Source organism: Carassius carassius, chromosome 23, assembly GCF_963082965.1.
Source record: "Carassius carassius chromosome 23, fCarCar2.1, whole genome shotgun sequence".
Taxonomy (NCBI): Eukaryota; Metazoa; Chordata; class Actinopteri; order Cypriniformes; family Cyprinidae; genus Carassius; species Carassius carassius.
Genome location: NC_081777.1, coordinates 18,973,053 through 18,989,843, shown reverse-complemented (window position 1 = coordinate 18,989,843; position 16,791 = coordinate 18,973,053). Strand labels below are relative to the sequence as shown.

At 36.4% G+C, this 16,791-nt stretch overlaps 2 protein-coding genes across 2 annotated transcripts; one reads left to right on the top strand and one right to left on the bottom strand.

Annotated features, from left to right (window-relative positions):
- The first annotated feature begins 3,069 nt into the window (after positions 1-3,069).
- On the top strand, positions 3,070-5,310 carry LOC132101435 (small EDRK-rich factor 2-like). Its single transcript, XM_059506391.1, has 3 exons — positions 3,070-3,214; positions 4,460-4,565; positions 4,951-5,310. Exons 1-3 carry the CDS (start codon positions 3,208-3,210, stop codon positions 4,994-4,996), a joined length of 159 nt encoding a protein of 52 aa, XP_059362374.1. The 5' UTR covers positions 3,070-3,207; the 3' UTR covers positions 4,997-5,310.
- Positions 5,311-5,414: 104 nt separating this feature from the next.
- zgc:162879 (ras and EF-hand domain-containing protein) lies at positions 5,415-16,226 on the bottom strand. Its single transcript, XM_059506389.1, has 17 exons — positions 15,723-16,226; positions 14,899-15,051; positions 13,844-13,934; positions 13,318-13,413; positions 13,143-13,223; positions 10,287-10,402; positions 10,073-10,141; positions 9,880-9,961; positions 9,651-9,721; positions 9,345-9,528; positions 9,171-9,272; positions 8,791-8,935; positions 7,488-7,569; positions 6,229-6,343; positions 6,037-6,150; positions 5,880-5,956; positions 5,415-5,808 (listed from the first exon to the last, which is right to left on the bottom strand). Exons 1-17 carry the CDS (start codon positions 16,031-16,033, stop codon positions 5,706-5,708), a joined length of 1,992 nt encoding a protein of 663 aa, XP_059362372.1. The 5' UTR covers positions 16,034-16,226; the 3' UTR covers positions 5,415-5,705.
- Positions 16,227-16,791: the final 565 nt, after the last annotated feature.

Sequence of the window (16,791 nt, the reverse complement as noted above, 5' to 3'; positions counted from 1 at the left end):
TGGGCAGCTTGCATGTTTTGGAAGGCTCTGTGAATGCTGAAAGGTATATAAAGGTTTTAGAGCAACATATGCTTCCTTCCAAACAACGTCTATTTCAGGGAAGGCCTTGTTTATTTCAGCAGGACAATGCAAAACCACATACTGCAGCTATAACAACAGCATGGCTTCGTCGTAGAAGAGTCCGGGTGCTAACCTGGCCTGCCTGCAGTCCAGATCTTTCACCTATAGAGAACATTTGGCGCATCATTAAACGAAAAATACGTCAAAGACGACCACGAACTCTTCAGCAGCTGGAAATCTATATAAGGCAAGAATGGGACCAAATTCCAACAGCAAAACTCCAGCAACTCATAGCCTCAATGCCCAGACGTCTTCAAACTGTTTTGAAAAGAAAAGGAGTTGCTACACCATGGTAAACATGCCCCTTCCCAACTATTTTGAGACCTGTAGCAGAAATCAAAATTGAAATGAGCTCATTTTGTGCATAAAATTGTAAACTTTCTCAGTTTAAACATTTGCTATGTTATCTATGTTCTATTGTGAATAAAATATTGGCTCATGTGATTTGAAAGTCTTTTAGTTTTCATTTTATTAAAATTTAAAAAACGTCCCAACTTTTCCGGAATTCGGGTTGTACCAGTGGAAATATATGACCTCAAATGGGGAGTTGTTTGAATATTGTGTTGGACTATGGGTAAAAAATGCTGAAAACCAATAGATTATATGAATATATCTTTTCTTTTTTTTTTCTTTTTTTTTGTGAAAAAACATGCTATAACGAATCATGCATAGCGAATGACACTAGGAAAAAAATGCATTAGGAAAGTAAATAGGTCCGTTTTGATTTCATGTTGACTTTACAGCTGCTCACAGAAATGTAACTACATCCGGCCTTGAATACTAACCCACACAATTACTCTGGCACTCCAGGGTTCAGTTTCCTGGGTATGAGCATTACTCTGTCCTCCTCCACACTCTGGTGCTCCTGTAAACAGACTGAACGGTGACTCATCTGTACAGAGGATCTAATATGATGGCTGATTAATCTGTTGTTGCCCAAACCAGTTGGTGTGACATGTTGGAGGAGAATCAGATTCTGTTGCTGACTGTTGTATCATGATGCAGGCATTGTCTCTGAACAGCGCAGGTGGCATATCTCAGATGAATGGCTGAAGTGTCAGTTCTGCGTTGCTTTGCTTTGGTCATTAGAGTGCCCAATAAATAAATAAAATACAGAAATGTGTGTTTTATTTGATGGCTGTTGTTGTTGTTTTTTTAAGGTGACCTAAATTGTCTAAAGCAGTTGTTCAGCAAACATAGCAGGGATTTATTTAAAAAAAAAGCATTAAATAACTAAAAGTTTAGATATTTCTTATTTTACTTCACCCCAAAATCAATACAAATTTAATTTATTTGTTTTATTATTGTTGTTGTTGTTGTTATTATTATTATTATATTTTATTTGCTAACTGTAGCACGTGGGTATCATCATTCATCGTTTTTTTTATTTTTATTTATTGATTTAGTATCAAGGAAACGATGTCACAAACATATCAACACCACATCTACAATTACCAAAAATACAGTTAAAATTTATTTATACTGTTTCCTTCTTTATTATTATGATTAACCTAAAACTATATATACGTACATTTTTTATTTTATTAAATGCTATAAAAACATAACAACCAACTCTGCCTGACACACTAAAGTCCGTATCTAAAGAGTTTTAGAGCATGTGTGAGGATAACCAGCTACGGCTGAAGTCATAAGCATATAACATATCACTTCGAGTGAAAAAATTAAGAGAATATCCAAAAAAAAGTCAAAGGTACAACTACAAGACTGTGTACATATTTTCATTTCGAGCGAAGGAACTACTCATCCCATAAACCACCGCGCCTCACTATAGTCGACTGAAGCCACAACCGCGAACGAACGAGTCTTTTGAGCGATTTCCAAATGTGATGACAGCCGCGCGAACTTTTTCCTCCAGTGAATTTTATTTTATATAGTGATTGTGCAGTAATAGCAGTTCTTTCAGAATTAATCGTGTAAATAAATATGTAAATTAAATGTAAGTAAAAACATGTTTTATACAGGTATTGTTTATTTATTTTTATATTTATCATCGAGTATTTTATATATTGTGTGCGTGTGTGAAAGCGGTTAACGATAACGTCAGCAATGGTGCAGTGCTTTGTACCTGACTGCAATCACCGCTCAGTCGTCAACACATGTCGTTGCCATTACACAAATGTTCAGTAAATGCACAAAAATGTATGCCTAGGCTAAAAAAAATATTGACAGTGGCATTATAAAATGCTTGACATGACTCATACCATATGAAGGCTACAGTAGCCTAGCTAAAGTGGACGATAATGCCAACTAACGTTACCAACCTCCCTGCAAAACTCACCAAAACTTTGTAGGTCTTGTCCCTCATGCTGGCCCTTACAAAACCCACAAGCTGACCCAGGGACACGTGACGCTAAACTCAACTACATGACCCGATCTGAAGTGGTTTTCACTCCTTTGAACACTTTTGTTTTCCTCCTTGAAAAAAGCCATCATGGCAGCCAAGGAGATCATGATTGCACTGATAAGTCTACCGTGCAAACACGCAACACATGTTTTTATTTTATTTTATTTTTTATTAATGATCTTCAATCTTTACGGACCTTCGCGGGGTTTAACCAGACGAGTTCCACCAATCAGATGCATCACTGTGGGATTGTTCAGGATTGTGGGTAATGAAGTACTTATCCAAGACATCGCGAATAAAAGGCATTTATCTCAAAACAAGGTTAGTGCCCAATGAAACTTTGGCGTTTACATGAGCATATACTATCGCTTAGTACAGCCGTAGCTGGTTTTAAGTCTACCATGTATGGTTACGTTTTTATGGCTTATACCCCAAATGTCAATGCAGAAATTGTATTGAATTTTTACTTCCGGCACCGGCTATGGGCGGGACTGTGATGCTCTATTGGACCAGTTTCACCAATGACAACATTCTCCGTAGCTGACGTCACATCTCGCATCCAATCAAATGACTGCCTCCTGTGCCGAAAGATCTCACGATGCTGTAGATTCTTCTAGAGTAAGTTTGACGCCGGACAGTAAAGGCATCTGTTTGTTGTTTGGGAAATAAGATAGCGGCCCTTTGGGTGAGCTAATCTGAAAATCGGACAAAATTGATCAAAAATGACCAGTGAGTATGTAAACGGATCTTACATGGGTTCAGTTTAGTAGTATTAGGTCAGACGTGTATGAGAGCTCTTATCTCGGTCGCGGTGTGTGAGGCCTGTGGGATTGACTTACTGAATGACTCCTATTTGTAATGGACTGGGCGGTTATTATAACGACTAGGTTATATGTTTTTAAATGGGTTCATCACATCAAATTATATTTTCACCATTAAATTAGTCCTGAATTCGTTACATAAATGTATGTTGGTATCACGCACACATCTTTCAGAGGTTGTTAAGTTGTTAGCATTGAATTACATCGTTTTATTTTTAACAATAAGTTTATCATAATGATTCAGTATCTGTGACTCAAACTGTTCTACATCAGGACATATGACTCGTTTTTATTTTTTAAACATGCATCTTCATAGGAAAGAAAAACCTCAAATGGTGAGATCTTGCACTAAACCCTGACAAATAATAGTCTGCAATAATTTATTATACATTTTTAATGTAACCGTTTATTGTACATGTGTTATGTATCATATTATGACTTATGGAGTATATAATATAGTAGGATATTCCGAAAATATGGAGCTCACACTCGAGAAATATATATATATATATATATATATATATATATATATATATATTCAGAAATCCAAACTGTGTGAGAGAGAGATGGACAAAGGGAAATAAATTCGTGATAGCTTTTGAACCAGTGAGATTTTTGTAACTGTGTAGCAAGCTACCCACATAAAACGCACATAAATCACAATTGTCATTCTGTATTTCAGTAAAGATGACATTTAAGTGTTTAGTTTTGTTATTATCGCTGTAGTTTTTCTTTGTGGTAAGCAAAACAATGCAGTGATAACCAACATATTCCTGTTTCCTCACAACATTTAATTTTCTTAGGAAAAAAAAAGTTCTGATTAATTTACTTTGGTCTAGTAAATAAAGATTTAGAAATATAACTGGCAATATTCATATTTTACATGAAAAAAAAAAAAACTGTGTGTTACGACCGGAAGTTTGAAGGTCCTAGAAGGCTTTTTAACATACTAAATCTATGAACCGAGGGATGAAGGTACGTTGTTTGTGTACAACAGGTTTTCCAATGAAATGAGATTGATGGTTTAGAGGCCTTAGAAAACCATATATCCTGACACGGTAGGATTTTTAGGGTTAAATTGAGATTGAAACATCTTGAGATCAGATGTGTTAGTCAGATCAGTTATTTATTTTCAGCACCGTGTCCTCTTTAGGGGGAAATCAGCGTGAACTTGCTCGCCAGAAACATGCCAAGAAGCAAAATATGCAAAAGGGCAAGAGAAATGAGGATGGTTTATCTGCTGCTGCCAGAAAGCAGAGGTAACCTACAGTATCCAGAAACTTAGAGAACTTAAGCTAGATGCAGCTTCCTTTTAATAATGAGGAATAAACTGCAACTAATGTGTTGCTAAATATCTAAGGCTGATGGTATATAGGGCAATTTTTTGAGAAATTTTGCCAGGCAACCATGCAATGTTGCTTGGGCACTTTCCCCATTGAGAATGGGTAAAATTTGTGTCGAAATAATTTAGATCTGTCGTGGGCCCTATGTCACAGCTGGTTGCCTTTTGATGCCAACATTGCTCAAAAATTTGCCCTGTGTATCAGCCTAAGAGTAGGAGTATTGGAGATTGTACATTAAAATGTTGTGGGACACTGTACTGCAGTTATTAACTTCAATGTTTTTTTTTTTGTACCTTTTTAGAGATGCAGAAATAATGCAACAGAAGCAAAAGAAAGCCAACGAATAAATGGACTCTAAAGCCAAATAGAAAACATCAAACCCTTCAGACGATCCCAAGTCATTATTGTTGGTGTCATTAGACTATTGTTTTTTTGTGGTCTATATTCAGCAGTACCATTGTTTGTACTTTGATTTAAAAACCTTTTTGTACTGTACTAATTTAGTTTGATTGGGCATTCACTGTGACTTTTCTTGGTCCATATTTACAATGTAAAAACCAAGAATAACAGGCCCACAAAACCCATCTTGCAATCACATACTCTTGTATTTTTCTCTCATTTGCTTTCCTTTACTCAACTGTTGAATAAAGTGTAGCTCAAATCTGAGTTTGCTTTCTTTCAGAAATGTCAGAATACTAGAGAACACTTTCCCCCTGCAGATTACATCAGATAAACGGCTTCCAGACCTTTGATTTAGACTTTAAATCAGATCTAAAACTTTTATTTAACAGTTAGAAACATTTACATAAACATCCTTCAACACAACAGTAATTAAACTGACATAAATAAAAGTATTTAAATAAACACTGAAGTGAATTTGATCATTAATAGGCAAATGTACAAGTATACATTTGTTCAGTGTGCCTAGAAACACCAAGGATGCATCCATGCCTAAAAACTGCTTAAGTGCTAAAAACATTAACATTTCTCAAAGTACAGGATTGGAGTTATTTTAAAAACCATTAAAAAAAAAAAACAACCAGATCGCTGCATGACTTAGACTCCACAGCAGTTGCTCAGCGTCTTCTTCCGTTTATGAAGACTCAGCTTAACCCGTGACTCTGATCTTCGCCCCAGTTTTGCATGTTTCTTGACTTCCCTGTAATTCATAAGACATTTAAAGCCTGAAAACACACAGTGTTAGAATAAGCAGAAACTGAGGTTTCTTACCTTGCTAAATGTAAAACTGCCTCGATGACATTTGTCCCCTCTTTAGCACTTGCTTCGCAGAACAGGGCATTATAAGCCTATATAATGAAAAGCAAACTAGGTTTGGCATGGTGTTTTTTTACATTCTTCCCATATAAAGCTGAGACTCAAGACTCACCATAGCAAGCTTTTCACCATGGAACGCGCTCACACAGCTTCCCTCGGGCCTCTCTGCCCTCAAATCTACCTTGTTCCCTATTACACACATTGGGATGTCCTCATCCGTTGACTCCTGTGAGGGAAAGTTTATGGAATATGAACTACAAATGAAACAAAGAAAACAAACTTGCTAAAATGTCATTGACTGTACCCGAATCTGTTCCACCCATTCACGAACGTTCAAGAAACTGCTCTCAGACGTGACATCGTATAGCAGTAGCACTCCATGTGCTTTGCGAAAATATGACCTGGCAATGCTGCGGAACCTGTAGAAAAGAAACAAGTTGATATACTTATTTTAAAGTAACGTCAACATGCACTATGGGTAAATAATTCTAAATGGCCCCTGAAAAATTCAGATTTGCCACTACAGGAATAAGTTAAACTTCAAAACTCTCTTTTTTTTCTAATTTCACAATATTGCCGTTTTTACTGCATTTGAGCAATTAATGTAGCCTTTGAAAGTAGTGCATCTTTGGCATGCAGTTCATTCGACAACTATTTCTTAACGTCAATCCAGCATGGCTTTATTCATGGTGAGAACAAGTAAATCCATACACCAGTCTGGCCTTTAGACCCACTTCTGGGAACGGTTTACAATATCCAGTTAACCTAACCTGCATATCTTTGGGCTGTGGGAGGAAACCGGAGCATCCGGCCTAAACCCACGTGCAGACACAGGGAGAACATGCAAAATCCACACAGAAAGGCCTCCAGTTCTTGCCGGGGCTTGAACCAGTTATGATTTTTTATATATTGTTACTTGAGAGAGAGGTGTTTGTGTGATATATATATATATATATATATATATATATATATATATATATATATATATATATATATATATATATATATATATATATATATACACACACACACACACACATACAAACACCTCTCTCTCAAGTAACAAACATACTAAAGAATCCAAAATATATCATGTTTAACCCTACACCTGCATGCCTGCTAATATTCCGTTGTGTGCATAAACAGCAAATGTGTTTACAGTACATGTACCAGAGTCAGAATTTGTTGTCTGTAGCAACATGGTACATCAGCTACACTGAAAACAAAATATTTAACAGGGCTCGAGACAGTCCTGACTGTCCACACTACTGTTCAAAGGTTTGGTGTTGTAATGATTTTTATTATTTTTTTTTTTTTTTTTATTTGTGTATTTTTTTTTGGGGGGGGGGGGGTCATAAGCTCACATACGCTGTACATTTATTGGTTTAAAAACTCTTAGACTCCAAATAGTGAACAGCAGTACATGCATACAACAAAGTGACCATTTTCTATAAAAGCAAAGTATAATCCTTAATGAAGATTAATATGTAACTTAAAATCCATAATTAAGAATTTTAACAGAGCGTGTCTACACTTGATTCCCAAACCACACATAGATTGTACCTTTCCTGTCCAGCAGTGTCCCAGATCTGAAGGTTTGTTTTCTCTCCATCTACAAGCATCTTCTTGATTTGAAAATCCACACCTGTAAGAATTTAAAAAAAAAAAAAAAAAAAAAAGGGGGAGTTTAGATTTCTTGGATTTAGCCATCTGATAATGAAAGCTTTTTGATTTACAAGAGTGCCATGGTCATTCTGACATTTTCTTTGATGACCTGTAAGATAGAACTTTAAAGGGGTCATATGGCGTTGCTGAAAAGAACATTGTGCGCATCCGTCCCATCTTTCTGAAATGCATAGATTTTTACAAATTTCATCTTTCTAAAAAGAAAGGTGTGCTCTGATTGGCCAGCTATACAGTGTGTTGTGATTGGCTGAATGCATGATGGAAATGTTACACCCCTTACCATACTGTGATGCCATCTCCCAGAGCAATAAGACAAAAACAAAACCCATTACAAGCGAGGCATTTTACGGTCAATTACAAGTGGTAGAGCATTGCATTAGCAGCGCAAAGTTGTGGGTTCGATTCCCAGGGAACACGTGAGGTAAAAACTGTTAGCCTGAATGCATTGTAAGTCCCTTTGGATAAAAGGGTCCGCTAAATGCATAAATATGGTATTTTTTACGTGTTGCAAGTCGTGCCACGTAAACATAAAACCCATGTCTGCATTTGTGATCGGAGAAATGACAAACGTTACTCTACACTGCTCAAAACTCAAGTTTGAATCATCAGTGGCAAATTCTTTAAATATGAAAACATACTTGCAGTCAGAAGCACCAACAGACTGTCCTTGCAAAGTTGGAATTGCCCAACTTTATAGAACAGCCTTTGTGCACAGAAGCATTGTAGGCTACTGGTTCAGGAAACGGTCTGGAACAATGTTGTAAATACAACTTAACCACCGATTTCTAGTCGTGTCCTCTTTTGAAAGGCCAAACAAAGTGGTTTCGCTTTCACAACGAAACACAGCGTCTCCACAACATTGCAGCGGCAACAGAGAGAATAAAAATTACACCTTCCTTGTGTGATCAAATCTTCCCACATTACGGCATAGATATTTGGGGGCATATTAGAATTAGCCATTTAAGAAGGGTGTGGCTGACTCTTAACTTTTATAAAGAATACCTCTTTGGATTTGAGACTTTAGTCTTTGTATCTTTACAGATCTTAATGCAACAAGAGCTTGTAACACTCCAAAGCAAAAGGGGAAGAAAAAAAAAAATCATATGACCCCTTTAAGCTATTTGGATTCTCAATATTTATACTGTATTCATAGCACAATCAAAAATTACACCTTTCTCACCAAGAGTGGTTTGTATATCTCCTCTAAATTCATTGAGACTCAACCGTAGTAAAAAGCTGGATTTTCCCGACCCAGCATCCCCAGCCAACACCAGACGGTACACTGGAGCAAGATCTTCAGTGTCATGCAAGTCTTCTTCCATTTGCTATAGAGAACAATTGTAAAGATGCAGTCCATCACAGTGGTTCTCGACTTTGACTTCAAGACCATCCACTTTTCCAATTTGTGTCATTTACCTAATGACTGAAAAACTGAGTCTTTTCACTTCTTCCAAAAACTAATTTGGCATTTAGTTTCTAGAATACCTAGTGATTCATATTTAAAAAAAAAAAAAAAAAAAAAAAAAAAAAAAAAAAAAAAGGTACTGTAGCAAGAACTACCTTGACAGGAAAAGCAGACAACCGCCGCCGAAGTGAGGAGGATATTGAGCCAACTGTGCTACGAGCTACAGATCCCAAAGCTTCAGACTTCGTCTCTGACACCTATGAGGCATTAGTTATTTAACCCAACAATGAATTATACAGATACACACCTGGAAAGTGTGAAAGGCTTACCTCCAGCTCAGATGGAATACAAGAGTAACTATGATGCGCAGTCTCCTCTGAATTATGGCTGTCGTCACTGTCATAATCGCTGCCTGACATCGGCTCGGCGTCTCTCTGAACAGAAACACCACTATCCAAATACTTATCAGCCCAGCACTTCACCAGGGCCATCATGTCCTCTTCATTAGTAAAACTTTAAAAGATAAACAAAATAACATTGTATACGGTCTTAAACAAGAAATGATCTTGACATTTTATTCTGTATCATTTCTGTGAAGATACAGGTGCAACAGAGTAAACAAAGGATATAATTACCCGCTCTGATTCATTGTACTCTGTCGAAGTGGTTTCATCTTTCTAGGAGGTACTTCAGTTTTTGGTGAAAGCTACAGAAGAGCAAACATCTTAATGAGGGTTGTTATTGTGTACATTAAATGATTCCCAGAAACAATGGTGTATTTCTGTATGCTGGAAGTCCAAATATTTGACCATGGCTGCAATGAATGCAGTTCGAATTTAAATTAAAAACCAATTAAATAGCTACCCGTCTTTTTGAAGAGCCATTATCCTGGCTCAGTGCAGAGCGTAACCCATCATTGCTGTCATACAACGTTTTGTTCATTTCCCTGATGTGAAGGAGAGATGTCATATTGTACAAGTAAGCCAGAAAAATCTATTTCTTCATTAGAATATTAGGATTCATTTGACTCCTAAAGAGAACAAGTGAATTGCCTCACTGGAGAAATTCTATTTGGCTGGAATAAGACTGGTACTCCATCACCATCTTCTTAAGGTCATCACTTTCTCTAAGAGGAAAAATAATTCCCATTAAGCACTTTTTCTTAAATCACTTCAATACATTTAAGGCGGCGCTTTTTAAGAACTACTGGCAGCATTCATACTTAAATACACAAACCCAGCTTAAATGAATTGAAGCATTAATGTTTTCACCTCTCGTGTTGGAGTTTCTGGTCAGTGAAAGCATTCTTCAACCTGTCCAACTCAACCTGGAGAACAGAGACATTTATCTGGGCTTTCATAAGAGAACTCCTCAGCTCCTCGTTCTCCTGCAGAGGAACACAAAAGCTGATGAGATCAAATATTTCAATTTGTATTTAGTGTTACAATTATAGGTCTCCATGGGATCATGTTTTTTTTCAGTCCAGTCTACTCTGAGGGGAGGAAAAGAAAACAACCCCCAACACACAACCTTTTACTTCCTGCTTGTAAAATCCGAGAGCTAGAGATCTATACAGATTTTTCAGTCCTGCTGCCGTATGAGCATCTAGCTCCAGTGTCTTAGGCTATTTTTTGCCCATTTCCCACACAAACAAGAACCGTTGCTCACTTTTTTTTTTCTTTTACAGCAGGCAAAAGAAAGGTGCTTTCCTTAATCGTATGCAGTAAAAAAAAAAAAAAAAAAAAAAAAAAATATTCCAACCTTGCACCTGTAAACCATTTATATTGGTTGCACAATAGACATTACATTTTGTATTTTAAGATCAATTTGATTAACTCAAGTCCCACAATCTTTCTCCCGCTTACATTTCAGTATCTTCCCTCCTGAACCCAGCCATTCAAAACTTCACACAACACTCAGTTGCAGATAACGCAGACCTCTAGTATCAGCCCTTATTCTGTCATTACAGACAAAGTGGGGCAAGAGGAGTCGGTGAATAAACTGTGGTGCAACTAATAAAAAAAAAAAAAGGGTCACAAACACCTTGTCACAAAGATTACATTGATAAGGACCCTTGTTTTTATGGTTGTTTTTACTCCCAAATTCTCCAATGATTGAACTTATGTCGACATCTTATATGGTCCGCATTGTCACTTGACTACTGAGGTTTTATTTGCACAATGTAAACGTAGCCTCAGTTTTTCACCTTGTATTTTCAAAAATACAAGTGTTGTAAAATCGCTTCCCGTTCACACAGATCTGTGAAAAACAAAAATACTATGTGACCCTGGACCACAAAACCAGTTATAAGTCACTAGAGTATATTTGTAGCAATAGCCAAAAATACACCATTTGGGTCAAACTTATCGATTTTTCCTTTTATGCCAAAAATCATTAAGAAACTAAGTGAAGATCATGTTCCATGAAGATATTTGTACATTTCCTACCATAAATATTTTAAAACGTAATATGCATTGCTAAGGACTTCATTTGGACAAATTTAAAAGCAATTCTCAATATTTCTCGCTCCTGCACACAAACCTACAGACTGAACACATTACACAAAACACCCAGTTTTCACAAATATGCATTTATAATAACAGTATAGTTTACAAAAACTTGCATTTTGTAGTCCATTTTCAAAAGTTTGCATCTTCAGCCTCCCAAAATGCTGTTGTCATGTAAATGAATGGCCAAAACTCTAAATGTTGTTTTGAGTTCAAAACAAAATTGTGTCCCCCCTCAGAAGCATTCATATACTATCTTTATGCGATCGTTTCACCACTGCCTGAAGTCTCCACAAAACGTGATTTTTTTTTTTGGGAACAAAACACTGGACTGCACTGAGAGACACTGCTCTGGATGAAATTTTTCATCCACTAAAGTCAGTCAAACAATTCTGGTAAACTTTTAATGGTGTGTATATATGTATATGTATATATATATATATATATATATATATATATATATATATATATATATATATATATATATGTATATATATATATATATATATATGTATATGTATATGTATATGTGTATATATATATATATGTATATGTATATGTATATGTATATGTATATGTATATATATATATATATATATATATATATATATATACACACACATACACACAAACACACACACACACACACACACACACATACATACCAATAACCATGATATTCAAAGCAACAATTATAGATATCGTGTTAATTTAGTGTGTGATGATATACCGGTATTAGCAATAACCGCAATATTTAAAATGAACAGTTCTCTTATGATAACGCCACATGTAAATACTCCAGTGTCAGTACCTGGTTGAGCTCCCAGGTGGCAGTATTGTGCCTCAACGCTGACACTGTCACACAAGGAGACACAGCGCTCGCAGCTACTCAGAGGAGAGCCGTGTACATCAGAGTAAGTTGCCATTATTTTACTGGTCATAGAATGGGAAACGTTATATTAACCGGTTAACAGCAGTTTTCTGTGTTCATATATTTGATTAAAGGGTGATTATTTTAATAAGTAACGAGTTTTCTTTACTCGTCTAGTTTTTGTATTTGCAATCAATATGGCCTGTGCGTAGTCACACTTTAACAATGAACAATTACTCCATTTTTATTAACATTAACAGATTAATAAATTGTGTTATGTATTGTTCATTCATGTAAATAAATTATTGTTAATAAATGACATCTTATTGTAAAGTGTTACAATTAATATTTATTCATCATACTGTTGAAATTGACAGTATTTCTCTTGTTATCTTATAGGAGCTGCAAAGAAGACCGAGAAAGCCAGAGTCTTGTGCCCTGCATTTATCAGTATCAATATTATGTTCGTTGGGTGAAAAAGAAAAACTCAAAGTTAAAAATCATTTGACTTATCTTTTCCCCTCCAAGGTTTCTATAGAGATCACGATATATCGATATTGTGAACTCTTATGGCCACAATAACCGTGATATGAAAAATCGAATATCGTGACAGCAGATATTTTTTATTTTTTTAATGGATAAATTATTCTTTTAAAAAGTTAAAATTGGCACAGTTTACCCAACACTTCCCTTCAGTTCAAATACCTTTGAAGCGCACTGCATGTTGTAAAGGAGTATCAGATTCCTACCTGCATCAGATCTTTAATGTGTGCTCTCAATTTGATGGCATCTTCCCTGGGGCTGTTTAATTTTGACTCCTCTTGATATTGCTAAAATTTGAGGAAAATAAAAAAAAGTTAAACAAAAGATAGACAAACCCACATACAAAGACATTAAAATAAGCATCTCATATAGTTTCCTTACCTTTGTGAGCCTTTCTATCGTTGTTTGCAGGTCTGCCAGTTCATTTTCATGCTTGATTTGGAGCATAGCAATGGATTCGTCCAATTTCTTTTGCTCCTGTATGCATGAAACCCAAGAAGAGAGTTTTCCTTATATGCACAGGCCTAATAAAGGGGCATTTACTTGCTCTCATAGAGAAGCCTTTGTGCACACAGAGTCAGGCCAGCTTTCCTGTTAAAAACATCTCACTGGGCTTCAAGAATAAAAGGTGAACCACCAAGTACAAAGTTGAATCTGAAATGCCACTTTTCATTTACCTAGACAGAATTACGCACATGTAAACGCATGTTTATGCATGTTAATTGGTCTTCGTTTTTAATAGTATTTAAGAACACTGTTCAAATCAAATTTTTTTTTTTTTCGGTGTCAATGTACGGCAGAAAAGTATCTTTTACTTTTGCATTAATCTGCATCTGCATTCAGATCCAATAAATGAATGTACACAAATGCGCCAATTCATAATCACTGAACTTGTCTGACTTCTCACCTCTTCTCGGACCATTTCTTCTGTGCGGGCCAGTTGCTGTTGCAAGTCCTCCTCCATCTCTGCTAACTGACTGCTGGTCAGTTCCTCTGTCCTGTTCACAGCAAAAAGCATAAGGCATAACTTTTCAGAACCAAACGTCAACTTTAAAGTCTTTTTTTTTTTTTATCCAGAAAGCATTTTGAAACAACCAGCCTTGGTCTTAGGATACCCTTTAATGCTTCCAGATGCACCTACACCCAGATCTCAAAAGAAATGTTCCCTGAGGAGCTACTACTGGAGAGATGGAAAAAAAACAAAAACAAAAAAAAAACACTCCCTTAAGCTGGAGTCTTATCGTAATCATCAAGCGGGTGCAGTTGAGCAAACCTCTGACGAAAGGGAAGGGAGGAACGAAGGTAGGGCTCTTGAGAAGCCGCAACTGTGTAAGGTAGACCTGAGGTGAAACAAGCAGTGCTAAACACACAGTAAAAGGCCAGGACTAGATCTCGCTGTAGAAACATCCACACCTACAGAACCACAAATAAGTTTCGACATGGAGAATGACAAGCTTAGTAACTCAAGCCTAATTTTCAGTTTCCTCCTTCCTCAGAAATGATAGAACTTTTCTTCGTTTTAACAATGAAAGCTTTGTAACCTGAATTCTTTAAATTCTTAAAACAGAAGAAACACTTCCTGGACAAAAAAAAAAAAAGCCCAGTGCTTCCGTCCTCCATAAAATGCAATGCATGCAAAGTTCATAGTTGTTGATTCATTAATCTGATATTGAACATTACAATCTTATCACACATGCTGCCGTATTGTTAAATTCTATAATGGTGTCAATCCTGAAAATATTCAAGGGGCAGCAAGATGACAAGTTTAAAATACTTAAAGCCCTTTATTATTAAAATTGCCTTAAAATGCTCTTTCAAAGATTTAAAGGTGCATGACATTTATATCAGGGTGCAATTATGACATATCAGCCAGTCATGACAATCTGAAAGAGCCAAACCAGCTGTTTGTACATGGTGATTCACCACAACATCCCAGCTGGATCCTGGAAATGCTCCGCTCACCTTCGCAGACTAGACTCGAGTTGTTCAATCTCCATCCTGTGCTCTTTGCTCTCAGCTACAAGAGCCTTGATGAGATCCTCATATCGCTGCAATAACAGCTCATCTGTGGTGGAGTGGATCTGTTCATACAACTCCCTCAATTCATCCCATTGTCTGCAGACACCAGAAAAAGAAAGCAGCGAAATAAAATGTGACTGGATGAAAAAAATTAATCCAGCTGTCAGGTCAGATACTGGCATGAAAATAATAAATATTTGATTTTATATAGCACTTTTCAGCGAACTCAAGATCGCTTAATATCAAATCAGATAAACATGACACAGCAAAAAAAAAAAAAAAAAAAAGTGTATTTATAAAGTCAACTTTATGTAGCTATATAAACAAACCGTATAGACACGTTTACCTAAATATGGACACTGCATAGACTACCGTTTCATATACAGCTAGTTATAAGATACTGTAAACTAAACCTAACATAGCTTTCTGCATCTTCCACTTTAAAAATAAAAGTATACTTTAATAAACAAAAGCAGATTTAGTCTTTTAGATTTAGCTCACTTCTGTGAACAGATTAGTCCCCCCCAAAAATAAGATGAATGAAAAAAATAAATAAAAGGACAAATTAAAAAACAATTTATTTTAAATAACATTTCCACATTAGTGAAACTCAGGCCAAATTTAGTAGCCTAACCCTAAGGAATATGCTACTTAACGGTTTAACTTAAGTGTTTTAAAACGTCTTTAAAAAGAGATCAAATCTTCTTTTGGCTTCATTTTTATCAGTTAATGTTTATCAAAATAAGCGAATCTGAAAATATAGCTACCTTCCCAAATAAAAGGCCACATCTCCGTCTAACGTGTTTTCAAACTCATCCCAAGCGCTTCTCTGACTTTGCAAACTGTTTCCCAACAAAGCCAAATTGAGGGCTTCCGAAACTTCATGAAAGCTCGACGAAAAGTCGTTAAAGTTAATATATCCATCTCCGTCCAGATCGAACTTGTTGAATAATGTCCTAATCTCGTCGGCAGGAACATTTAGCTCTCGGCAAACAGTGGTGAAGTCCTCGTATTCGACTCTTCCCGACTTATTCCCATCACATGCCGCGAAAAGTCTCCGAAGATCAGCTTGGTTCATATTTTCATTGAACGAGGACAAACAAACGGTTATACAAAATACACCTGTGTAAAGAGATAATGCACCGAAAACGTGGAAGTGATAATAAGACGAAAAGAAAAGACGAAAGTGTGAAGAGAAATGAACGCTAAAGGTTCGTGAGCTAACATGTACATCACCAACAGGTGCGCAGAAACCTCGCGCTGAACCTACAGGCTGCTTATTTAGAGGAAGGCTTGAGTGATTGGATGATCGCTCATTATCAAGCTTCTAACAAGTTGAACTCAAGTTAGTGTGTCATTGGATAGTCATTGAGATAGGCGTGCATTTGCCCTCTTTGTTTGGTAATGTCCACGCCACATAGCCTATTGTTACCTGTACTCTCGTCTTCCTACAATTCAGAGATATTGTCGCCGAATTGCACACATATTGCCATAATAAACGCTAACAAATATCTCAAAGTAAACTACAAAAATAAACAAATATCCTAAAGGCATTCCTTTCTGAATGTATAGGCTATTATTATTTTTCCTCATCTCCCTTTGGACGTGTCATTGTGCAAACAGTGCACCGCACCTAAGTCTTAAACTAACTCAAAGAGTTTACAAGATTTAGTTAACCTTCAGCCTGCGTCAGATTCGATACTGTGACACACACACGCACGTAAAGCGGGATTAACTGAGAGGAATAATTATTTACGTTACCATAACTGACTATGAATATCGTGTTGATTTAATTATGTCACCTCTTGTTTGTTACTTTATTTAACCTGGAAAAAC